Below are 23,914 nucleotides of genomic sequence, written 5' to 3' on the forward strand. Positions count from 1 at the left end.
GCAGTGAAAACCAAAATTCGAAAACAAATCAACAAGTTGGACCAGTCGCGACCCGACCCCAGCAACTCCATAGCGCGGCCGCCGTGGAATCGTCGTCAACGATCAGGATCATCTCCTGTGCCTCGTTGTCGGTTGGCTTCTTTACCTGAATGCCACGACCACAGAGACAGAGGCTGTGGCTGCAGCAGCTTCGACGACTCGTCGTTGTGTTCGCACAATCGGGAGACTGGTGAAATGGCCTTAATTTGACAGAAATTCCAGGCCCTTAATCTTCTTCGCGGAACCAGAATTGGGGGTTGAGGGAAAGCTTTTTTATATATCAATTTTGATTTTGTTGAGTAAGATTGGATCGGCGTTTACGGTTAGGAAATTGGGGGAAGAAAGGAGAGAGAAAAAGGTTTTTTTTTTTTTCTTTTTTTTTTTTAATTAATGGCACATCTAGTATTATATCTTTTTTATCATTCCACAGTCACAACTGTTTTACATAAAATTTTACCAAATACTATAATACTGTTTTTTTCTTTTTCCAAAAGCACTTTTACAAAAAAGTTTACCAAACACTCAGCAGGTTTATTTCACAACTACTTATTCTCACATCACAGCAGAAACAGTTTTTTTTTCAAAGCACAACAGTACCAAACCAACCCTTGATGTATTTGGTCATGTTTCCGAAAACACTAAAAAATCTCTTAAAAAAACACCACAAGTAACACAACACATGTATTTCTATCCTCACCCAAAATGTCGTCTTATTCCATTTTACTCTCGAAACTTACACGCAAACTATGTTTGATTTGTAGAAATGAATGTATGGATATTGATTCCCGAATTACTCTGTAGAGGATTGAAAATGGAAGGTTGATTTTTTGTTTGGAGTTTGATGGTAAGAAATGCATTGTCTTGTTTTTCTGATTTTAGGCAAATCTTAATTTTGTAGTTTTCTTACTTATTTAATTTGGTATATTATAGTTTGTTGATTCAATTGCTACCTTCGTTAAAATTAAGAACTGAAATTTGACATGACAGCACATGTGTGAGTATCAGTAACATTTAACCTAACCACAACGATTAATATTTTGTCAAGAATCCTGAAAAGCTAGTTTAAACGTTCAAAATTCTTAATTTTTCAAATTGATTTAAAACACACAATACTATAAAAGGTTAACATATGAAACATGCATATACTGCTACGCGAAATTTCATTCTCAAATCTAATGAGTTAGCAAGTTAAATCAAATTAGAAAAGTACAAACTTTATGTCCAAAAATTTTAAAAATTGAATTACATGATCTAAAGTGAATTTTTTCTTAAACTACAGAGCCTAAAAGTGTAGATTGATAAAGAAATTAATTAAAGAACTTTTGAGCTGAATAAAAATAAGAGTCATTTCAGGTTGGGCTTTGTGACCAATCACAGCAATCTGCAATCTCATCCGGACCCACGAACTGAATGTTGGGGAGAAATTATTAGGGAGGGAGATTGTCTGGCCTCCAGTTGGATGCCTTCCTATTTTTTATTATTTATGTGATTACGGTTAAATTATGTTAATATTTTATATTAATTTTTTTATAAAGATAATAAGACAAAAATTAATAGAAATATAAAAGTGACCGCATAAAACATTTTATATTGACGTAGCTTAATCGTGACCGCATAAAATAAGAGGGGATGAGAAGGACACCAAACAGGAGGACAAACAATCTGCCTCCAATTATTAATGTGCTACAAATATGATTTGGTATTTAATATAAGTGATTGAAATATTTTTTTTTAAAATATCAAACCTTTTGTATTATGATATTTAATGGCATATTGGAAATTTTTTTATTGTTGAGACATATCAAAATTTAAACCACACGATTCTCGAGGTGGGACCCACGAACACAAGCTCCTTATAATTCTGCCAACCAACAACAGCCGTCCGATGTGGAGTAGGTCATCTCGAGGAAAGGAATCCAACAACCCACGTTTAAATCCGAGCATCTTTTGAACAAGAAAGTTCGAATTAAATTCCTCGGCGTTTTAATACGACATGTCGTCGGTCAAAGGCTCGCGGCTTCCACCATGTGCCATTACGTAATGGGAATGTTACTCCCGAATTTTATATCTCGTTTGGAAAATGGGTTTGCCTGAGCACTTAATTACGAAATTGTCACTGATTTCGTCATTTGCTTGAAATGTGATCATCTTTGAACAGTTTTGGAGCTTCTTGTACTTGTACATTCAAGCAACTTCATAGAAGATGGGGGTAGAATAGTATTTTTAGGAATTGAGGAGGTGACCTATTAATTATAAGATTTCTTGTATTGCAAGTAATCAAGTATTTAATGTTAACTTTCTTGATTAGTTTGGAAAGTGTATTATTAACGCAAGTGTAGGTAGTTATTATTATAAAAAAAACAATTCATTGATCGTCAAAGTTATAGGGGTTATCCATTGATTGACGAGTTTCGATTGTTTTTATCTTATGTTTGACCACAAAATCTCGATGTAGTTGAGGTCATAGTTGACATGTTCACATGCAAATATGACAAAGGAGCAAAGTATTCTTTTATCACACAGTTTAACATATTATGTTGTCAAACCGTGACATCTCTCAACAACACATTTTATGTAATTAGAGTGATCAAATGTAATATGTATTCACAATCTTGAACATATTTTGCAACATACTAAAACTAATAGTCTAGTTACAAGCAATATAAAAATCTTATTAAGAGATTTTCCTTGTGACATATTGAAATTTAACAATCTAACAAGCTACGCTTTTGTTTTTGATATATTTGGAGGGAAGTGAACCAGTAACTTATTTCTCTCTCGTCTTTTAATCCAATCCCAAGAGCTTCTAAGATGCTATACTTTGATTACCATTCTAGATAAGATACTTATATATAAAGTAATTAAGAGCTTTTACTCTGCACTTGAAGTCAAGCATTCAAATCTCAATCTTCTCCTGCAGAATTTTATCGAAGAAGTTCTAAGTTTTCACTAAACCAAAAATCGATTGTGTTCCAAGTCCCAAACTTTACATGAAACTTCATAGTTCACATGCATCACGCATACATGTACCCAATTCAGTCCAGCTTTATCTTCACATGTCTACAGTTGATGAGGAAGATGACTTAGGCCACGTCTCGCAAGAACAAATACAATGGCAGAGTCGTAATTATCGCCACCTCTTAGCCCATAAATAAAATATTAATTTCCCAATGCTTCGTTTTCGTATTCAAATTTCTGAATGCTTGCAAAACAGACAGAGTCGTAATTATCGCCACCTCTTAGCCCATAAATAAAATATTAATTTCCCAATGCTTCGTTTTCGTATTCAAATTTCTGAATGCTTGCAAAACAGAGAGAGGAGAGAGAGAACTGCCAAGAAAAAACAGCACCTGAAAATTTCCGCTACCAAAAAACTCCGCTCCTCCCTCTCTCTCTCCTCGCAGCTGCCTCTGTGTTTGCTGAGCTGCAGAGACAACCATGGAAGTTACATTGGAGTCGAGGGCGCGAGAACGGAGCTTCGGGAAGGTGGTGAACGCGAACGACAGAGACGAAGAGCTCGCTTTGTTTCTCGAGATGCGGAGGCGCGACAAGGAGAAAAGTACCGGCTTTCTTCTTCTTCCTCCGAGCAAGAACGCCGATGAGCTCGACGCTATTGCCGCCGCTGCTCCTCCGGGTACGACGGCCTTTTGGGTTTCTTGTTGGTGGTTTAAAGTTTCGGTCTTTGTCTGTTGGTTTTGATGGTGTTTGCGTTTGTTTGTGCAGAATCTGATAACCGCGGAGGCGCGGCGGTTTCTAGGACTGTTGGGGCGCCGCCGCGGAAGAGCCGGGTGGATGAGTTTTTGAATTCGGAGAATGAGAAGTCTGATTACGATTGGTGAGTAAATTAGTGTCAAAGTTTAAGTCTTTGATTTTATGCTTATTTTTTGGTGGGATTAAATTTTCCTAGGACTAATCAAAGTTCAAGCCTCCGATTATGGTAACTTGTTGAATTGATGAAGATAATTGCTCGGTTGCTAAATTGGATGGGATTAATTATCCTAGGACTAATGAGATGGGATCTGATTCCAAAACATTCTGCTGAGGTGTCCCAAAAATCGGGGGCTGTTCTGTTTCTAAGGGTTGTTTTCAAGAAAAATTGATTTGAGCCTTCACGTAGAAATTCTTGTTCAATTTTGTAGACTTATAGTTATAGTTCTCACTCTAATCTCTATGCTTTGGTCTGGACTCCGGAGTTGTTCTGCTATCGTTTATCGGTCATCTTTTCTATGTACAGGCTTCTTACTCCACCAGCTACTCCACTTTTTCCGTCCTTGGATATGGAAGTGCAGAAAACAAGAACGAATCAGACTGAGGTTACTAATGACCGTGTATCCGCTCCAAAATCTCGCGTAAGGACTCGTTAAAATGATTTCTAGATACATATAAGCATTCAATTCTATGAGATGTATGCGCTGCATTCGTATATTTGACTCATTGTTGTTAATTCTATGAAATGTATGTGCAGCATTTGTACATTTGACTCGTTGATCGTAGATTCTATGAGATGTATGTGTGTCATAGTAATGTTGGACTTGAATCTTCCCATAGTTTTAGTCTTCCTTACGATTTACAAACTTATGACTGCACATGGTGTTTTATTGTTTGTTTTGGGACATTTCGTTTTACTTATGAAGTCATGATTTGCAAATTTATGCTGTTATGTTTACCATAACTTGGGACTTTCAGCTAGCAAACAACCAGATAGAATCTGCTTCAAGGAACAATATAACATCTAAGCAGCCAACATTGCCATCTGGACTGAACTCTTCCAGTACTGGTAACAGAAGGCCCTCAACACCCAGAGGGTCAGGAGCTGCTACTCGTAGGTCTACAACTCCAACTGGACGGTCCACAACACCAACTGGGCGGTCCACATTACCTTCATCAACCAAGCCCTCACGATCCTCCACCCCAAATTCACGAGCCACCTCATCATCCGCAAAGCTTGCGGTTCCTCCAGTGAGATCTTCAACTCCTTCTCGGTCCACCCCTCGCTCTTCTACACCAACTAGCAGACCTTCTGCACCAACTTCCAAGTCAACATCAAGATCAGCAACACCAAACCGTCAACTAAGTTCATCAATTGCATCTGCCATATCTGCCCCTCCTGGTCGATCTTCTTCAGCATCAAAGTTACGTCCCACAAGTTCAAAAACTCCTGTTTCATCATGTGGAAGTTCTCCAACAGTAAAACCAAGGCCCTCAAAATCCTCTAAGATTCCTGGGTTTTCACATGATGCTCCGCCAAATTTAAGAACATCATTGCCACAAAGGCCGGCTTCAGCCTCTAGGGATAGGCCTGGAGCGCCAAGTGTTAAAACATCTTCTGTTGTGGCTGGTTGCAACGGAAAACCAAGACAGCAATCGTGTTCACCTTCTAGAGCACGGGCTTCAAATCTTAGTACCGCCACCAGTGGGAACTCTCATCGAGTCATAAGCAGAGCATCTGCCCATGACAATGATGATGTGAACCCTGTACTTATGGGAACACAAATGGTTGAGAGAGTAGTAAACTCGAGGAGATTGGCACCACCTAAGCAATATGACCATTACAATACTCTTAAGGGTTCTGCTGGGAAGCCTTCATCCTCTGAAAGCTCAGGCTTTGGAAGAAATCTTTCTAAAAAGTCCTTTGATATGGCTATGAGGCACATGGTATGTATCACTTTCGTTGTTCAAGTGCACTTTGTTTCACTTAATGCATAATGTTCTGCATTCAGATCTTGCAACCCACTTAGTACTATCCAAATTATGCTTGGTGTGATACATAATCATCCGCGTCACTAAAGCACTCGTTGTAAGAAGTATTTTTTAACTTAATTTTGGAATTTTTTATGCAGGATATAAAGCGAAGCATGGCAGGCAATCTACGGCCAGTTCTGACAAATGTTCCAGCCTCCTCTGGGTATAGCGTCAGAACGAAACCAACAAAAAGCAATACAATTGGTGCTATGGACTCTCCTCTTGCCACATGCAGCAATGCTAGCTCCGAACCAAGTGTCAACAACATTCCTGTTAGTTTAGAGGGGTGTGAAGTTGAAGATATTGATCTTGGAAGTGAGAGAGGAAATTCCTCTCCTGCAAGCCATCGAGGTAGGTGACCACCCCATGTGACCATCAACCCCGGATTATTGGTTTTGCATCCATCCTCGTCATTCTCTCAACACTATTATTTGACATGGGGTTGGCCTACTCAGCGTGATAATTAAGCGACAACTCATTCCTGAAGGAGCTGATGGTAGAAAGCACGCGATAATACTGTAAATGTTAGAGAAAGCTTGTGAGTGCATGTCTGTTCTGAATATCGGTCCTCACATTGCTAGCGGAACAAATATCAGGTGCATCCAATGAACCATATTCTCTGTAGACTTGATTGTTTGTATTATATTTTGATGATTGGAAGCTGAAGACCTCCTTCGGCATTTACATTTTGCTGTTCACTTCAAACTACGAAACTTGAAATTATTAAGGTTTCATTCTTCATATTGTTGTCATATTAGAACATTCCACGTCGAGTTGCTGAAGGTAGTGAATTTCACATTCCTATTTTCTCCTTTTGCACTTGTCTCCTTTTTTCTGACTCTTGATTCTCTTATGACTTATTCAATCCAAATCCTAAGAAAAGGGGAGGAATGCAGGACAGAAAAATGAGTGCGGAAATCACTTCCGCGTACTTAATTATGTCGGACAGTAAATAAGGGGTGTTTGAAGTGAAGGGAATGTTGATAAAGGTAAAGCAATTGAAAACTAGAGAGACAGACAAAAATACAGACGTTTGACAATCGAACAAACGTTCAAGTACGTTCCACATGAATAAATAGATGCCCCTGTCAATTATCAACATAATATAACTATTCTGCTCGTTCTTCGCCCACTGGACACTGGCAAATAACAACGGCTCTCTCCCATGTTTTACTAAAACTTCCTCATTGAACCCACTCTGTCGTAAAGTAAAGATTAGCAAAAGAGGAATAAAACATTCAAACTTAAATCTTTTCTTTTTGCTTCAAAAGTTCAGACGGAAAACTCGTAGTATGAGACCCTATTTATATTAGAGAATGACAATTTTGCGTGTTTACTTTAAACATAAACACGTTAAAAATTAACCAGTTGGGTTGATAACGTCCACATGTTAACCCAAAAATCTCTCGTGCGTCAAGAAAGAAGGATTTTCCATCCTAGCAAGAAAAAATCAACTATGATATATTTTCTTTTGTACAAAACTTGGTTTTGGTGAGTTTGAAACTCGAGCAGTTTCTGTGTGACTGACTACCTACCAGTACCAGAAAATGCCTAAAGAATTATGGAGGAGAATGCCCAGATCAATCAAATTTGACTTACGAATGTGATCACTCCCATTAAGTCCCTCTCCACCAAAACCCTCACTTTAATTTTGCCTAATCTGTCCCTTCCCTTGCCGTTTGGGTAAGAGATTAAACCCAAGAAAAACAATGTCAGCCGTCATAAAGTCATATGGTTGGTTTGGTATTGCTGTGCTTTAAAAAAAAAAAGAACCGTTTTTGCTGTGCTGTGAGAATAAGTTTATTTTTGCTGCTTCACGTTTTCAGCTTTTTTTTCACTCAAAACTATAAAAACAAGCTATTTTTAAGTATTTACTAAACACCTTTTTGAACTCAATTTTTTTTTTTTATACTCATTTTTTATAAAAGAATCTTAGTACCAAACCAGTACATAGTCTCTCCTCTCACTCGTTTCCGTAATTGGTACTTCTGATATCTTCAAATTTATCAAATTTCCCACTGAAAAGTGACAATTCGCTAAACCCAATTCCTATTTCCTAAACTTTTGTTCATACGTAACATGGGTTTTCAATTTAATCCTCCCCCATTCCTCTCCCACCTTCCATCTGCCTTCTCTGTTTCTATGCCATTTGGGTTTTGGTTTTTGGTTAAAACCAAACAGGCCCAGGAAAAGCAAAAGCACATTTCCGTTACAGAAGCAGGATTCCAGAGCTTCCCATTTCAGCTTAGGGTTCCAGATTCCACAGTAATCTACTTTTTTTTCAAAGTTCCCAGCTTTTGTTTTTTCAATGTCATTTTACAGATGAGAAAGTTCTTGACTTTAATTTTTGGTTCTTTGTCCTTTTGCTTCTTTTTGCTTAGTGGGTTAATTATGCTGGATTTTGGAGCTTGGTTCCGTGCTTTAGGATTAGGGTTTTAGGAGATAACGTGGGTTATGCTGGATTTTGGAGCTTGGTTCTGTGCTTTAGGCTTTTATGTTTAACTGTCCAAGACTTTAAATTAATTTGTTGTGTTGTGCCTCTATACCATGCCAAATGGTTCTGTCCAAGTTTCATTTTCTTTCCGTGGGGAAGTGTGGTAGGGATTTGAATCTTGATAGCAAGCTAGAATGGGAAGTATGTAGTTTCAAGTGTTGTATGTCTTTAATTTAAGGAGTTTTAACGAAAAGTCTGTGGTACTGTTCACTTTAATGAAAAACCATATTTTTACACTAAAAAATAAATCATGGTACTATTCACTCTACCCTTTATTTTGTCCTTATCGTTAAAACTTAAAGTTTTCAAGCCCTAGAGGCCCATTTTTACAGTCCCCCAATTTAAATAGAGTCCAATGGATCTCTCCCAACTTATTAACATTCTTTATGACCGCGACGTTTATTCCTGGTCAATTATATACCAAAACATTATAAATACAACTTCTCCTGTTTCAGCTCATCCTATGTGGCCCGTCCGATAAAAAAGAAAAAAAAAAAAAAAAAAAGTCAATTCATGCTCTTTTTTATAAGAGGAAAACTAATGAAAAGTGTTTGAAAACTTTGAATTTTAATAATAAAGATAAAATAAATGGTAAAGTGAATAATACATGATTGATTTTTTGATGTAAAAATATGGTTTTTCGTTAAAATGAACTGTACCAGGAGCTTTTTGATAAATGTCCCTTTTGTATGTGGCTCATCAAGTGGGTCTCAACCATTAATCTTAGTCTGTTTTCTCGGTTAAATTTGTCCCAAAATAAGTCTTAATCCAAATCATTTTGATAGCCCAATGATTGGAGAAATTTTGGACGAGTTTAAAACTTAAATTTTGAATTTTAACTCAACCATTAAGGTTGGTCTTATAATTAGATATACTAGCATTTTCCTATACACTTTATGTGTATGAACACCTTTTTTTTAGAAAATGAGAAGGAGAGAGGGAGAGAGGGAGAGAGGGAGAGAGAGAGAGAGAGAGAGAACGTGAGGGAAGTGAGAGGTTTTTGTTTATTTTTTTATTTTTTTAATATTAGAGATATTTTAACATCATATGTAGGTGAGGTTTTTATAAAAATCAGTAAAATTTGAACAAGTGAAATTACATTATTGCCCATCAATTTTTTTGTGTGATAGAAGATTAAGTTGTTTTTTCACCATCTTTTGGTTGACAAAGAGAGTTTTATTAATTAATAGATATATATATATATATATGTATGTATGTATGTATAAAATATATTTTCAAATTGAAATTTCACGTAAGTAATAACAAAATTCAGCCTGGTTTCCATTAATTAGCTGACAAAAATCAAATTAACTGTATGAATTAAAAAAAAAAAATCGTACTTTTCACGATACACGAAAAAGAAAATATTCTTGTTTGAACTGTTGCTGTTAAAACATCACAATATTCGTCTTTTTAGAGTTAAACCTCTCAATGATGAATCAATTATTCGATATTCTTTTTTTCTAATTTTGGACGGAACGAAAGGAAAGTAATGAAATTCGTGATGGCTATTGAATAATCTCATTTTACTTTCGCAATAATAAAGACCTTTACCTTTGTATTTCGGTGGCCAAATCTTGATGCCTCTTGGGCTGAAAGATTCGAAAAAGTCCTAAATCCGACCCACGATCCAACGGTCCAGATCCGTACATTCAAAATCAAGGGACTCCTCCATACGACACGCGTACAAATTTATTTTCTCGTCTACCCGCCAAGGGCATGACACGCACGGCAATGGGTCCGAACTGAATGGATATAATGGTAATTTGGATACATAACTGCCCCCTTGGGCGTATAAATACCCGGCGAGTCTCATTGTTTGAAACCGTAGGCAGAGAGAGGGAGATGGAGAGAGAAAGTTAGAGAGAGAGAGAGAAAGAGAGAGGTCTGAGAGTAGTGAGAGAGGAGGAGCAGAGAGCGAAGCTGGAGAATTACTCCCAAATTTTTCACAGAAAACCCCCTGATCTTTTCAATAATTACGAATTGGCCTCAAAATTTCGCGCTTTCGTTCGCGGATTTGATCTAAATTAATGAGCCGTTTAGGGTTTAAGTCCGTGGTCTACCATGGGGAGCTGTGTTTGGGGGAGCTGGACGCTATTCCGGTGTCGGAGGGGAGTTTCCAGTTCCCAAACAATGAGATTCGAATCCACCGGATTTCGCAGCAAAGCGAGAGGTGTCCTCCCCTCTCGATTCTCCAGACGATTTCTTCGTTTTCGGTTCGATGCAAACTCGAATCGTCCTCCCCTGTCGAACAGACGCATTTAATCAATCTCCACGCCTCCTGTTTCTATGAGTTCAAGGTCCCCACTCAATCGCTTCCATTTTCCGAATTTCTCTTTTGTTTATGTTGGTTTTGTTAGATTGAGCTTTTTGTTTGGTTCCCTAGAAAATGTACCAGCAGCGTAGAAGTTTAATCTGAAGTTTTTGGATGTAATTTGATTGGATAAACTGACCTAGTAAAGTTAGCTCAGTTAGTATCTTGATTAAAAGAAGAATGTGATCCAGATTTTGTTTTTATTTTCGAGTTAATCAAGCGGAGTGTACTAATGCGGTGATTAATTGTGTTACGCAGACGGCGACTGTGTTGGTTGGGGAGGAGGAGATTCACTTGGTAGCCATGCCGAGTAAGCAGAAGAAATTTCCGTGCTTTTGGTGCTATGCGGTTCCTCTAGGTCTGTACAGTGCTTCTCTAGGAATGCTGAATCTGAGGGTTCTTTCAATTGTGTTTGATCTCGATGAGACGTTGATTGTTGCCAACACCATGAAGTCTTTTGAGGATAGAGTTGAGACTTTACGAAGCTGGGTTGCACGCGAGAGTGATGGGGTTCGAATAGCCGGAATGTCTGCTGAAATGAAGCGGTACATGGACGATAGATGGCTGTTGAAGCAGTACATAGATAATGATTTCGTGACGGACAATGGAAAGTTGTATAAGGTACAACTGGAGGAGGTTCCTCCACTGTCTGATAACCACGAGAAAATTGTTCGGCCTATCATTAGATTGCCAGAGAAGAACATTGTGCTCACTCGCATCAATCCCGAGGTGATCCTCTAGTCATGTTTGTTTCTGTATGTTTTATGTGTTTGTGTCCTTTTGTTTTATATGTTTGGCCTGGTGGATTGGGAAGCGCGCTAAATGCCTTCGTTTAGAGATAATGAGCGGATTGAGACAATAAGTTGCAATATCTCTCATTCCTAGGACTTGAGAACAACACCATCCTAATGCAAAAGTTATGAAAACTACGTAGTGTGTCCTTTAGGCAGACAAAATTTGGCTGCATGCTAAGAGCGTAGGCGAATGTTGTTTGCAAATCAGTTTTAGATTTTTTTTCGTTTAGCTAGACCTTTGTAGGTTTTCCGAACACCTGCATTGCTTTTTTGATCAACGTATGGTTGTTAACTTTTTTATCCATTGATACATGCACCCATTCTGTCCGATATTTACCCCTTAAATTTTCCAAAATTCATGTGGCGGTTTGATTAGTCAGGAAGCTGTCAGAACTTATATAGTAAAACATCTGTCCTCTTACAAAAAAGTAGAATGAATGATATGTAGTTAATCTCATTATAGTCGCTACATATTCTCATGCAAATGTGCAGAGGACTACAATACAATGTTGTTGTTTAATGCAGAATCGCGATACCAGTGTGCTTGTGCGGTTACGACCTGCATGGGAAGATTTGAGAAGTTATTTAACTGCAAAAGGACGCAAGAGGTTTGAAGTTTACGTCTGTACTATGGCTGAAAGAGATTATGCCTTAGAAATGTGGAGGCTTCTTGACCCAGGGTCACACTTAATAGGCTCAAAGCAGCTTCTGGACCGTGTTGTTTGTGTTAAATCAGGCTCCAGGAAATCTTTACTCAATGTCTTCCAACAAGGAGTGTGCCATCCAAAGATGGCAATGGTTATTGATGACCGTTCCAAGGTCTGGGAAGATAAGGATCAACCTCGAGTCCATGTTGTTCCAGCATTCACCCCTTATTATGCTCCTCAAGCAGAGACAGCTAGTGCAGTTCCAGTCCTCTGTGTAGCAAGAAATGTTGCATGCAATGTCAGAGGTTGTTTTTTCAAAGAGTTTGATGAAATTTTGTTGCGAAGAATTTCTGGAGTTTTTTATGAAGATGAGGTGGTAAATTTGCCTCCTGCTCCTGATGTGAGCAATTACTTGATGTCCGAGGATACTGGTTTTGCACCAAATGGAAATGCTAATGCTACCATTAGTGAAGGAATGAATGGTAGCGAAGTGGAACGAAAATTGAACCCATGTGATGATAAGGGTAGCGTGGAGTCAGTGGTTCAACCTGTGAAAAATGCCGAGTCAAGATCTGACAACTCTCAAGCACCGGCTGCAATTCTTCCCAATGCTGCCGGTACATCTTTGAGGCCGGTCATGCCTTCTCAGAAACCTGGTCTGCTTGGACTTCCTGTTAGACGAGATAGCTTTTCTGATCGTGACCATGAAATGAGGAGAGGACTCCTTGGTACAACTCCCGGTCTAGATATAAGGAGTCAAAGCTATGCTGAGCCCCCTCTTCTATCTAGAGTGCCTGTACAACTGCCAGTATCCTCAATAAATGCACAAGGAGGATGGTTGGTTGATGATGACGACAACAATAGAGGACATCCGAGTAATCGCCCTTCTGGGCTTGTTCAGCAGCCTGATGTTTCAAAACCTGAAAAGTCAGTTTACCAGAATCCTTTCGGTCCTGCTACACCAGGTTCGACACCCACTGGTTTGCTCTCACACAAATCAGATTTGAAGAGGGAAGAGGTATGGTCAGAATTTGTTAAAATTTCTTTTAAGAGACTTGTTTTGACAATTTGAATTAAGGTGTTACCATAAGAACTCCAGAAATGTCTCAGTGGCCAAAACTTTCTCTATTTGCAGATATTGTCTGGGTGTGATTCGCAAAATCTTCCTGTGCCAAGTCAGCCATCAGGTAATTTAATTTAGGATTTTTACCCAAAATGGTTCCTAAGATTGGCATAACTCCTCACTTTGGTCCCTAACAACGAAAATCGATAGAAGTGGTCCCTTAGTTTGTTCGTAAATCATTTTGGTCATTCCATGAATCTTAAACATATAAGGGAGACATTGATGTTCCTTGGAGCTCAGAAAATCTTAAAAATAGATATTTTACTTATTATCCATTAATTTTCAAATTACCTTTAACCTTGATTTTTAAGTTCCCTTTTGAGTTGTCCTTATCCTCTCAAGTAGTTTGAAAGGTTTCTTTTATAAAATACTTGCTGCCTAACATCATTCTACTTTTTAAGTTTAAATGAGGAATTTTTTTTGAGATATTAAAAAGAACTGCAGAGTCCAATAGTCTTTCCAATAGTCTTTTCCAATAGTCCAATAGTCTTTCCAACTTAGTATGGTTTAACATCATTCTGCTTTGTGCCTACTGAGCCTTTCCCCTTGTCTTTATCTTTTTCTCCTTCGTTTTAATTTTATTAACTTGTAGCCTGTTAACCCCACAACTTGGAAGGATAGGAATGGGATTATCATTTCGTCCTTGTATGGTTTTTGTTCAAAATGGTCATGAGATAAGTTATAATCTTCTATTAGAATTAATAGTATATGGTATTTTTGAGGAGTGATTTGGTTCTTTGGTGCAGAGGCTGGTGTATCCCAGATTCAGGCATCTTCTTTGAATATAGAATCTCAGACAGAATCTGGTAAAGTGAACCTGGTACCATCCCCTTTATCTATTGGAGTGCTGCAGGAAATTGGACGGAGGTGCAGTTCAAAGGTATGAATAGCTTTAGTTTTATGCTCCCGTTGTGGCGCCCCATGCCCTCCTTTCTTTCTTATCTTTTTAATTTTTCCTAATGGAGTTATCCATGATATGCCCGTTGCTCAGATTGAGTTCAGGTCTGTTTTAAGCACCAGCAATGACTTGCAGTTTTCTGTTGAGGTCAGTGAACTTCCCTTCTTTCCCTTTGTACTTTGGTAGTTTTATTGCTTATTGACATCACAGCTGTTGTTCTGTGTAAATTTTATGCCTCATACGTATGAAGTTGTTGTGAAATGACTTAATTATACCCAATAGATGTTTTATTTGAAATGTTGTCTTAAGGAGTGCTGTTTTCCAAATATAAGCTGACCCTGATTTGTCATTAATCTTTCTTTAGCAGAACAAATCAATAATACCCAGCCCGGAGAAAATGTCTTTTTTTAAGAGCAAATTTGGAAAAAAGATTTAAAGCTCCTTTCTTAATTTGTTTGTTTATACATTTTGCATTTGTATTTTATTTTTGTTTTGAGGAGCTATCTTGTATCAAATTAGGACTCTAACGTGCTCATTGTTAATTTCGTTTTTAAAGGTTCTTTTCACTGGAGAGAAGATAGGTTTTGGAATGGGTAGGACGAGGAAGGATGCTCAACAACAGGCTGCTGAGAATGCCCTTCACAGCTTGGCTGGTAACTTTATTATTTAACCACTTTTTTTCCTTGCAGTTTTCTGTGGTGTTTTTGTTTGTGTGTTGAATGTATTTTGTGTGTCGGATGGCAGATAAATATGTAGCATATCTTGCACCTCGTTCTGGTGCCGTGGACAGAGATTTAAATAAAGGAAATGAAAACGGATTTCTATTGGACATGGTTGGTCCAGGATCGGCTGAGCTGCTAAGGGATGGATTGCCTAAAGAAAGAACTTCAGAGGTGGGGATAATTAATGATGCTTTCATTAGTTGATTTGATTTTCTATGTTCAAAAACATAGGTGATGCTTGGATAAAGGGTATGTGGGCAAGACACTGAAAGGAGAACCACTCCTAATTTGAATTTTGCATCTCACGAAGATGTGATGGCTAAAACACTGTAAGCGGAATGAGCCGGCTTCAATGTTTGCTACTGCTGCTTTATTGGCTCCATTAATTCCTGTTTTGAAAGGTACGGGCTTGGTTGTCAGTCCCTCATTTCTACCCGTTATCCAAGTATTCCCATGTGCTTGATTTACCTCTGTTCTTTTCTCTTTTTGGTTTGAATGAATAGCAATTATTCGTACCTCAGTCGGTAGGTTTTTAGATATCCTCATCACCATTACCACCCCACTGTATGGCTTCTACTTGAATTTTAAACTTCTCATAGACTTGTTTTAAACTTCTCACAGATTTCATTTTTCTTCCCAATATTTGTGCTGGATCTAACTTGTGCATGTGGTGAAACCATTTCCATTTATCTCCTGTGAGGGAAGCTTCTGAACCCAAAATTACTATCTTCCTTTAACTGGAAACAGGAGACCTCCATCTAGCGTGTAATCTTTTTGACTTTTGCGTTGAATTTCCTGATTAATGCCCGTGTGTTCAATGCCAAATATACAGGCTGCTGAAGTTGAACCTGGGAGTACTTTTACGGTGAGTCAGCAAGTTCTAAAGCGTGCCAGTTCCCCAAGGTAACACAACACTTATTTTCACCCTGTTTGATCTGAGACATATCTGAAACCGAATCTTTGTTATTTGCTGGGCTAATTCTGGAAGCCTGAAGGGTTCTTGGTTGGATATAACATGGCCAAGTCATACTTTATGTTGATTTATGGCTTCTTTTGTGTTTCTGCTTGGATATTAGATGTCTTTATGGTTCATTTAGGCATTTCTTGAGTTTTTTTTTTTCGCTTGGTGTTGCTAGGCCAGAGGTCAAATAAAACAAACTCCTAGCCTAAGCGCAAATGTATATCTGTAAGATTGACGAGTAGTTCAAGATGATGGTCAGACGCTGCCTGGGATATACAATAAAAGGCTCCGAAAGATTTTTGAGTTCAATGTTTACTATTTCATGAATGTCGGTGTTTCCTAAATTTTTCATTTTAGTTACTATCTTTTTGCAGATTGATAGAGTCGGTTGCAAAACGACCCAAGGAAGACATATTGCATGGTTCACGAAGTTTATCATTTTCTCGGCAGCAGAAGAATGGGGTTACAGACAAACATTGACACGAGTCATTTCAATCTTGGCTCCTGCTAGCGCATTCTTCCTCTTGCACTTGACAAATGAAACAAAGGTCTCGGCGAGGTCCAGGTGGCTGCATCTCTCCCCAACCTCCGAAGCTTTGTGAAAACTAATGGAACAAGGAAGTGAAAGTAGAAAGACTGGCTTTTCAAGGCACATGACTTCGGCATCTTGTACAATTCGGAATATATTTACCCCTTTCGGAGAGCCAGTTTCAATATTGCCAACGCGGGTATGTGTAAATTTTGTTGGTGGAAAGCTGGGCAAATTCTGTGTGTTTTATTTTTTTCATCTTGCCCCATCTTTTCCTGCTTACATATTGAGGTTGGGGATTGCATCTCTGAGTATAGTTCACATTTTTCCCCTTGAAAATTTTTACGTAGATTTTACTGATCATAAGATTGCAGCATGGAACCTGAAATTTAAGACCCATCTTGTTCGCAAAACACAAAAATTGTATTATCCCGTCAAAGTCCATAAGTAATTACATTGTGTTGGTTCCTTTTCAATTCTTTTTCACATCTTCGTACCCTAGTCATATGAATTCGATACAGATATACTTGACTGATTTTTGCATACTCATGTTTATGTGAATCATTCGATTATCTTTTGATTACTAATTATCTTTTGATTACTAAAAATAAATAGTGGGAAGAAGTATGCGGAAATCATTTCTCCAGAAAATATGTTGGAAATGGTAAATTTTGACGTCCACCCTATGTTCTTGCTTCATGATCTATGGGAAGAATCAAATCCTGTAAATTAAAACAAGATTTAAATTTTGCTTCGGAATCTCAGATAATTAAATCTTGCTGTAAATCTCAGTAGTCAAGTGCGCTAACATTTAGGGATAGGCTGACCTCGCAAGGGCTTCTAATTCGGTCAGTTAAGAGCATTTACTCCTGCACCCGAAATTTTGAAGAGCATCCAATTCCATACTCTATGTGCTTCTTGATAACTAACATGGATCTCAGTCAGTCCGGTTTGTTCTCCAGCTACATGTTAGCTGGTAGCATCGGCAAGCAACTTCTTTGATACCTTCTTGGACTCAGAATTTCAAGCTGCATTTTTCCTGCACAGCATAATTTCCGTTTCGGTTACAATGGAGGGAATCCAACTCTCCCGAGACTCGACACAATTCATCGCTTACTGGTTTCCTAATTACGCCGTTACTTGTTCTAACCCGAAGAGCTATGCACAACAGAAATTTCAGCCACGCACGCTGCTTGGCTCCTTCGCATTCTTCATATCGGCATATAATAGTTCGACACATGAAAACATAACTCATCAAAAACACAAAAGAAGGCGTTTATTTTACATCCGAAAGACGGAGTCAAGTATTTTCGACTTCGACCGAAACTACATTTTATGACAGTACAAGAAAAAAGCAACCAAATCCTCACAAAACTTCGTATTTGGTACAAATTTTCCTCTCGCACATATCATGCCACAGTTATATGACAAACTAAAAGAATACAAAAGCCTGAGCACTCTTACATCATATCTACACATAACCGTTGTTTATAAGATTGCCTCTCTCCTCTTTGCAGGCTGCCACAAATCTTCAGCAACAAAGCCGGAGAGTAACTGCAGGCTGACGTGAATGCCGGAAATTCTCTACCCAGGTTTCCGGAAAAGTCGATACCAAAGCAATCTGAAGTCGGACAGAAGGTTTTGCAGCATTCTACGACCCCATTGCATATCATTGTGCAAGACCTCGTTGATTGGCTCTGAGTCGGACTGTCCTCGCCACTTAGCAGAATTCTCTCTGTCACTGATCGCGGAAACTGTTTCCACTTGAGGTTGGCCGTTGCACAAGACACTATCATCGACTGGCTCCGAGTGGAATTGTTCATCGTCAAAATTCTCCTCATCGCCATTGGTCATTACACTTGTTTCTGCTTCAGGTAGGTCACTGTATGGTTCTTGCGTCTCGTCTAACTGAATCCATTAGTTTGAGTACATGAAAAGATAGCAGAAAAGAGGACATCAATAACAACATTATCAAGGGCCAAGAACATCTAAATCAAATACTGATGTTCGACAACAATGCATCGCCTTATGCATAGCAACGAAAAATCATTCATCATGAACTCTCACATTTTTCAGGAACAGGATTCCTCTAAATGCTCATAAATTGGCAGCATAAACAAAAGATATAAACGAAATGCTTGATAGAGAATTCGTTGTCATATTGCGAGTGTTAATAGTTTCAGTTTGAATCAGACAGCGCAGTTTCGATTTGCAATAGGAGAATACATGGCTACGGATTTGTATTGTAGCATACAACGTTTATTACACTGCAATGATATTGTGCGAAGAATCGAAGATGGTCAACTTTGTTGGTTAATGATTGTAACGAAAATACATGAACAGTTTCTTCATGCGAATTTATAGATGATTGCTCAATTTTGATGAAATTAAATAATTGCCTTGCGATGCATCATCATCTTGAACTTCTCTTCATGGAAAACATAGATTCCAACAACATACAAGATGAAACAAAAAACTACCTAGTAGTATAGAATCTCTCCTATAGCCCTGGACAACTCGCGGTCTTATGGAAATGGAATAGATGTTATTTCAGGCTGAGGTAAATGCAGTACAAGAAGAAACAGCAAAAGATAAAAGATACTTCATTCTCATCAAGCAGTTACCTCTGGCATATTACGATCCTTAGCTTCAAATGCTCCAACTGAGCCATCAAAAGACATCTGTTTCTCGATTCCCTCTTTGTTCGCTTCTTCATTTGGAACAGCTGGTGAAGGAGTCAGCCCAGGTACCAGAACAGGACCTTCTTTGTGGTTAACTAGGCTTCCCTCGACGTGAGTGCTCGAAAGGTTCATTACTGTTGCAGCTCTACCATTATTTCCGAAGATGTTGTCTGCCACCAACAACTTACTTGAGATGGCTGCAGAATCCTCGCTTGGAAAAATAACTCTCTCTTCATTAAGCACTGCAGTTCTTGCGGCAACTCGTTCCTTGTATGATTCCACATATGCCTTTGGCCATTTAGGGTTCACATTCTCTTGAGAAGGAGAACCATTATCAGCACCAATTTGTTCCTTCCTTGGTTCTACTGATGGTTTCTCTGCCAAATCAGTGTTACTATTGGTGATTTTAGGTTCATTGGTTGTATTGAAGGCCAGTTCACCATTCGGCTGTGTCAGGTTCTCATCCATAATCAACATATCTGCGTTAACATTTGAACCATCGCTTTGATTTGAAACCCGATCTTCCTCTATTATTTTCTGAAGCTCAGCATCTGCCCAATCTTCGGAAACAGTGATCCTGTTCTTAGTTTCCCAGGTCTGGAAAATCCGATCAGGGCCAGGCTGCCACGAGATATTCCCTGTGCGTTCTTTTAGTATGAACTTGAACTGAATCGATTTCCCAACCGGTATATCCTAATCAAACACAAAGGCATTACATTAAACCACAAATTCGGCCTATACTTGACCCAAAAAAAAAAAAAAAAATTACACTTTTTAGTAGATTTCACTCACCAGCTCAACAGTCCACACATTCCCATCTGACCAGTTCATCGGTATTGCGCTTGCAGGATCCCACAAACCTAACATAGGATCATCCCCTACAATGAGGAACTCCTGCCCGAACGAGCACTCCTTCTGCAACTGGAATTTCACATGAATAATTTTTGTATGATCTGCACGACATGGTATTGTTAGCAAGATTAATATGCACATATACACACACACGGATATATATATATATATATATATATATATATGTATGTATGTATGTATGTATATATGTATATATGTATGTATTATATAATATTTTAAAAGAAACAGCATGAACTTACGTGTTTCCTGAATTTGAGAATCTGCAATCTCCAATTCTGTCTGCAGAGAGAATGCTCAGAAATCAGATTGACTGTCTCAGTGTAAGTATATTCTCTAGTAACTAACTTAATAACCATTAACACTTTATGATATGGAAACAATTTCTTCAAACAAATATTCTAAATTATGACCACATTCCTAAAGAAAGAAAACAAACTATGAGAAAGATCACAAAGCTTAGACAAGATTAAACATAAATTAAACAAATAAAATCACATGATTATATAATAAAGCTTCCAAATAATAATCTACTCCAAAATAGGAAAAAATAATGAGAATCTAGCAAAACCCTCTTGAGCCCCAACCCAAAAAGCAAGATTCCTAAACTTTACACAAAGAAAAGAATGATGACATAAAACAAGAACAACATCACACTCCAGAATTTTTGAAAACGGAGAAAGCGAAAATGGAAACTTCATCAAAATTTCAAAAACCAGGAAATGAAAAAACTGAATCTACGATAACTTTTCAGAAAAAAAGATAAAAGAGTCCACCTGGGTTTTTGATGAGAGGCAAATGATTGGTCTGATCACGGGCTTGCTCTGTTTCAGAAAACACACCAAATTCAAGAACCGAAGGTTCCCACTTCTCTTTGGCCGTATGCATAGCAACGAAAAATCATTCATCAACGAAAAATCATTCATCATGAACTCTTTCACATGTTTTTAGGAATAGGGTTCCTCTAAATGCTCATGAATTGCCAGCAGAAACAAAAGATATAAACGAAATGCTTGATAGAGAATTCGTTGCCATATTGCGAGTGTTAATAGTTTCAGTTGAATCAGACAGCGCATTTTCGATTTGCAATAGGAGAATACATGGCTACAGATTTGTATTGTAGCATACAACGTTTATACTGCAATGATATTGCACGAACATGGTCTAACAAAAATACATGAACAGTTCTTCATGAAAATATATAGATGACTGCTCAATTTCGATGAAATTAAATAATTGCCTTGCGATACATCATCATCATGAACTTCTCTTCATGGAAAACATAGATTCCAACAACATACAAGATGAAACCAAAAACTACCTAGTAATTCAATCTCTCCTATAGCCCCTGACAACTCGCGATTTTGTGGAAATTGAATGGATTGTTATTTCAGGCTGAGGTAAATGCAGTACAAGAAGAAACAGAAAGATAAAAGATACTTCACGCTCATCAAGCAGTTACCTCTGGCATAGTACGATCCTTAGCTTCAAAGGCTCCAACCGAGCCATCAAAAGACATCTGTTTCTCGATTCCCTCTTTGTTCGCTTCTTCATTTGGAACAGCTGGTGAAGGAGTCAGCCCAGGTATCAGAACAGGATCTTCTTCATGGTTAACTAGGCTTCCCTCGATGTGAGTGCTCGAAAGGTTCATTACTGTTGCAGCTCTACCATTATTTCCGAAAATGTCGTCTGCCACCAACAACTCCTTACTTGAGATGGCTGCAGAATCCTCGCTTGGAAAAATAACTCTCTCTTCATTAAGCACTGCAGTTCTTGCAGCAACTCGTTCCTCATATGGTTCCACGTATGCCTTTGGCCATTTAGGGGTCATATTCTCTTGTGAAGGAGAACCATTATCAGCACCAATTCGTTCCTTCCTTGGTTCTACTGATGGTTTCTCTGCCAAATCAGTGTTACTATTGGTGATTTTAGGTTCATTGGTTGTATTGAAGGCCAGTTCACCATTCGGCTGTGTCAGGTTCTCATCCATAATCAACATATCAGAGTTAACATTTGAACCATCGCTTTGATTTGAAACCCGATCTTCCTCTATTATTTTCTGAAGCTCAGCATCTGCCCAATCTTCGGAAACAGTGATCCTGTTCTTAGTTTCCCAGGTCTGGAAAATCCGATCAGGGCCAGGCTGCCACGAGATATTCCCTCTGCTTTCTTTTAGTATGAACTTGAACTGGATCGATTTCCCAACCGGTATATCCTAATCAAACACAAAGGCATTACATTAAACCACAAATTCGGCCTATACTTGATCAAAAAAAAAAAAAAATTACACTTTTTAGTAGATTTCACTCACCAGCTCAACAGTCCACACGTTCCCATCTGACCAGATCATCGGTATTGCGCTTGCAGGATCCCACAAACCGAACATAGGATCATCCCCTACAATGAGGAACTCCTGCCCGAACGAGCACTCCTTCTGCAACTGGAATTTCACATGAATAGTTTTTGTATGATCTGCACGACATGGTATTGTTAGCAAGATTAATATGCACATACACACACACACACAGATATCTATATATATATATATATATGTATGTATGTATGTATGTATGTATGAATGTGTGTGTGTGTGTGTGTGTGTGTATGTATTATATAAAATTTTAAAAGAAACAGCATGAACTTACGTGTTTCCTGAATTTGGGAATCTGCAATCTCCAATTCTGTCTGCAGAGAGAATGCTCAGAAATCAGAATGACTGTCTCAGTGTAAGTATAGTCTCTAATAACTAACTTAATCACCACTAACACTTTATGATATGGAAACAAATTCTTCAAACAAATATTTTAAATTATGACAACATCCCTAAAGAAAGAAAACAAATTATGACAAAGATCATAAAGCTAAGCAAGATTAAAAATAAATTAAATGATCGTATAATAAAGCTGCCAATTATTAATCTACTCCAAACAAGAAAAAAGAAAAAAAGAAAAGAGAATCTAGTAAAACCCTCTTGAGCCCCAACCCAAAAAAGCAAGATTCCAAAGCTTTTGGCAACACAAAGAAAAGAATGATGACAAAAAGCAAGAACAACATCACACTCCAGAATTTTTCAAAACAGAGAACAAAAATGGAAACTCCATCCAAATTTCAAAAACCAGGAAATTAAATAACTGAATTTATGAGAACTTTTCAGAAAAAAAAAAAAGAAAAAAGAATCCACCTGGGTTTTTGACGAGAGGCAAATGATCGGTCTGATCACGGGCTTGCTCTGTTTCAGAAAACACACCAAATTCAAGAACCGAAGATTCCCACTTCTCTTTGGCCTGAGGAAACAAGGTTCCAGCTCGCGGGGAAAGACATTTTCTCTGCCCACCCACTTCTTTTCTACCGCCACCCTCGAACTCGGACTCGACAGGGTTCTCATGACTCGTTCACTGACTCACCCGAGTTGCACTCGCACTCAAAGCTTGTTGCTTTCTGGATTTCCAGAGAGAGACAATAGTATTTGGTTGTTTGCTAGTGGGGGTCTCTGTCACTTTTATATAATGAGCAATCCAGTTCAAGTGGTAATTGGTGGGTTCCTCCTGGGGAGAGGTTCGGATCCGCCTCCACGTGTAGGTTGGGGACACGTCATCGGTCATTTGGGTTGAATTGAATCTGGCTTTGCAACCCCAACCAACTGTTTTGTAACCGTTTGTAAAGAGATTGACCTGCAAGAATATGTCGTGGCCTTTGATCCTCATACACTCCGTGATGGCTGCTTTTTCCGATCGGACAATCTCAACCCTTCATTCGTTTCAGTGTCAAATTGTAAGCACCACAAAGGTGGCAAATGTTACGTTGCTATGTCTAAATTGGTTGAATGTTGAACTAGTAACTTCATAATTGTTCTCTATTTTTGTTTTATCATAAATAAAATATATTGACGAGAAAAAAAAAAGAAAACAAATAGTAAAGAACAAAGAGCTGTCGTCATAAGAAAAAAAAACAGTAAAGCCAGCAACGCCGCATCAAAGCAGCAACAACAAGCACCAGCTATTCATATGTATATTTCATTCTCGTAAAAAAACTCATTAGCAGCGAAATGAGCGACTTTCAAAGAATTCAATCGAATTCCAACAATGGGATGGGAAGCAAGG

General features: G+C 38.3%; 3 protein-coding genes across 24 annotated transcripts; 2 read left to right on the forward strand and 1 right to left on the reverse strand.

The window, feature by feature from the left end:
* The first annotated feature begins 3,304 nt into the window (after positions 1-3,304).
* On the forward strand, positions 3,305-6,522 carry LOC137745186 (uncharacterized). Its single transcript, XM_068485092.2, has 5 exons — positions 3,305-3,673; positions 3,763-3,874; positions 4,274-4,388; positions 4,726-5,694; positions 5,880-6,522. The coding sequence occupies exons 1-5, from the start codon at positions 3,478-3,480 to the stop codon at positions 6,138-6,140; spliced, it is 1,653 nt and encodes a 550-aa protein (XP_068341193.2). The 5' UTR covers positions 3,305-3,477; the 3' UTR covers positions 6,141-6,522.
* A 3,576-nt stretch (positions 6,523-10,098) lies between these two features.
* Positions 10,099-19,440, forward strand: LOC137746331 (RNA polymerase II C-terminal domain phosphatase-like 2). Of its 20 annotated transcripts, none has more exons than XR_015954206.1 (13): positions 10,100-10,575; positions 10,848-11,318; positions 11,909-13,048; positions 13,166-13,217; positions 13,900-14,033; positions 14,145-14,198; positions 14,608-14,704; positions 14,796-14,944; positions 15,084-15,174; positions 15,395-15,676; positions 16,109-16,462; positions 17,781-18,137; positions 18,818-19,440. XR_015954206.1 is itself a non-coding variant. In XM_068486417.2 (10 exons), the coding sequence occupies exons 1-10, from the start codon at positions 10,306-10,308 to the stop codon at positions 16,212-16,214; spliced, it is 2,544 nt and encodes an 847-aa protein (XP_068342518.2). In that variant the 5' UTR covers positions 10,099-10,305; the 3' UTR covers positions 16,215-16,739. The 20 variants fall into 20 exon arrangements, 2 of the variants coding, with proteins under 2 accessions (XP_068342518.2, XP_068342519.2); XR_015954210.1 differs by having other exon boundaries at positions 15,606-15,676; positions 15,910-16,462; XR_015954204.1 differs by having other exon boundaries at positions 15,606-15,676.
* LOC137746332 (uncharacterized) lies at positions 17,523-23,304 on the reverse strand. 3 transcript variants are annotated; one of them, XM_068486419.2, is made up of 9 exons: positions 22,996-23,304; positions 22,460-22,499; positions 22,126-22,286; positions 21,277-22,029; positions 20,591-20,686; positions 20,057-20,096; positions 19,737-19,897; positions 18,888-19,637; positions 17,523-18,171 (listed from the first exon to the last, which is right to left on the reverse strand). In XM_068486419.2, the coding sequence occupies exons 1-9, from the start codon at positions 23,197-23,199 to the stop codon at positions 17,848-17,850; spliced, it is 2,529 nt and encodes an 842-aa protein (XP_068342520.2). In that variant the 5' UTR covers positions 23,200-23,304; the 3' UTR covers positions 17,523-17,847. The 3 variants fall into 3 exon arrangements, with proteins under 3 accessions (XP_068342520.2, XP_068342521.2, XP_088537558.1); XM_068486420.2 differs by having other exon boundaries at positions 20,591-20,638; positions 22,996-23,301; XM_088681432.1 differs by lacking the exon at positions 20,591-20,686 and having other exon boundaries at positions 22,996-23,296.
* Positions 23,305-23,914: the final 610 nt, after the last annotated feature.

This window comes from Pyrus communis, chromosome 12 (genome assembly GCF_041283825.1).
Source record: "Pyrus communis isolate YQ-2024b chromosome 12, ASM4128382v1, whole genome shotgun sequence".
NCBI classification, from domain to species: domain Eukaryota; kingdom Viridiplantae; phylum Streptophyta; class Magnoliopsida; order Rosales; family Rosaceae; genus Pyrus; species Pyrus communis.

What these genes read in the sequence shown, in the direction of transcription:
- LOC137745186 (XM_068485092.2), top strand. Translation starts at nt 3,478, where the DNA reads ATGGAAGTTACATTGGAGTCGAGGGCGCGAGAACGGAGCTTCGGGAAG. An exon ending in GAGAAGTCTGATTACGATTG is followed by an intron (nt 3,875 to 4,273) that starts GTGAGTAAATTA and finishes TTCTATGTACAG; the next exon opens with GCTTCTTACTCCACCAGCTA. An exon ending in ATATGGCTATGAGGCACATG is followed by an intron (nt 5,695 to 5,879) that starts GTATGTATCACT and finishes TTTTTTATGCAG; the next exon opens with GATATAAAGCGAAGCATGGC.
- LOC137746331 (XM_068486417.2), top strand. Translation starts at nt 10,306, where the DNA reads ATGAGCCGTTTAGGGTTTAAGTCCGTGGTCTACCATGGGGAGCTGTGT. An exon ending in CAGATTTGAAGAGGGAAGAG is followed by an intron (nt 13,049 to 13,165) that starts GTATGGTCAGAA and finishes CTCTATTTGCAG; the next exon opens with ATATTGTCTGGGTGTGATTC. An exon ending in AAGCGTGCCAGTTCCCCAAG is followed by an intron (nt 15,677 to 16,108) that starts GTAACACAACAC and finishes ATCTTTTTGCAG; the next exon opens with ATTGATAGAGTCGGTTGCAA.
- LOC137746332 (XM_068486419.2), bottom strand. Translation starts at nt 23,199, where the DNA reads ATGAGAACCCTGTCGAGTCCGAGTTCGAGGGTGGCGGTAGAAAAGAAG. An exon ending in TTCCCAAATTCAGGAAACAC is followed by an intron (nt 22,287 to 22,459) that starts GTAAGTTCATGC and finishes CATGTCGTGCAG; the next exon opens with ATCATACAAAAACTATTCAT. An exon ending in ATGTGTGGACTGTTGAGCTG is followed by an intron (nt 19,638 to 19,736) that starts GTGAGTGAAATC and finishes GTGTTTGATTAG; the next exon opens with GATATACCGGTTGGGAAATC.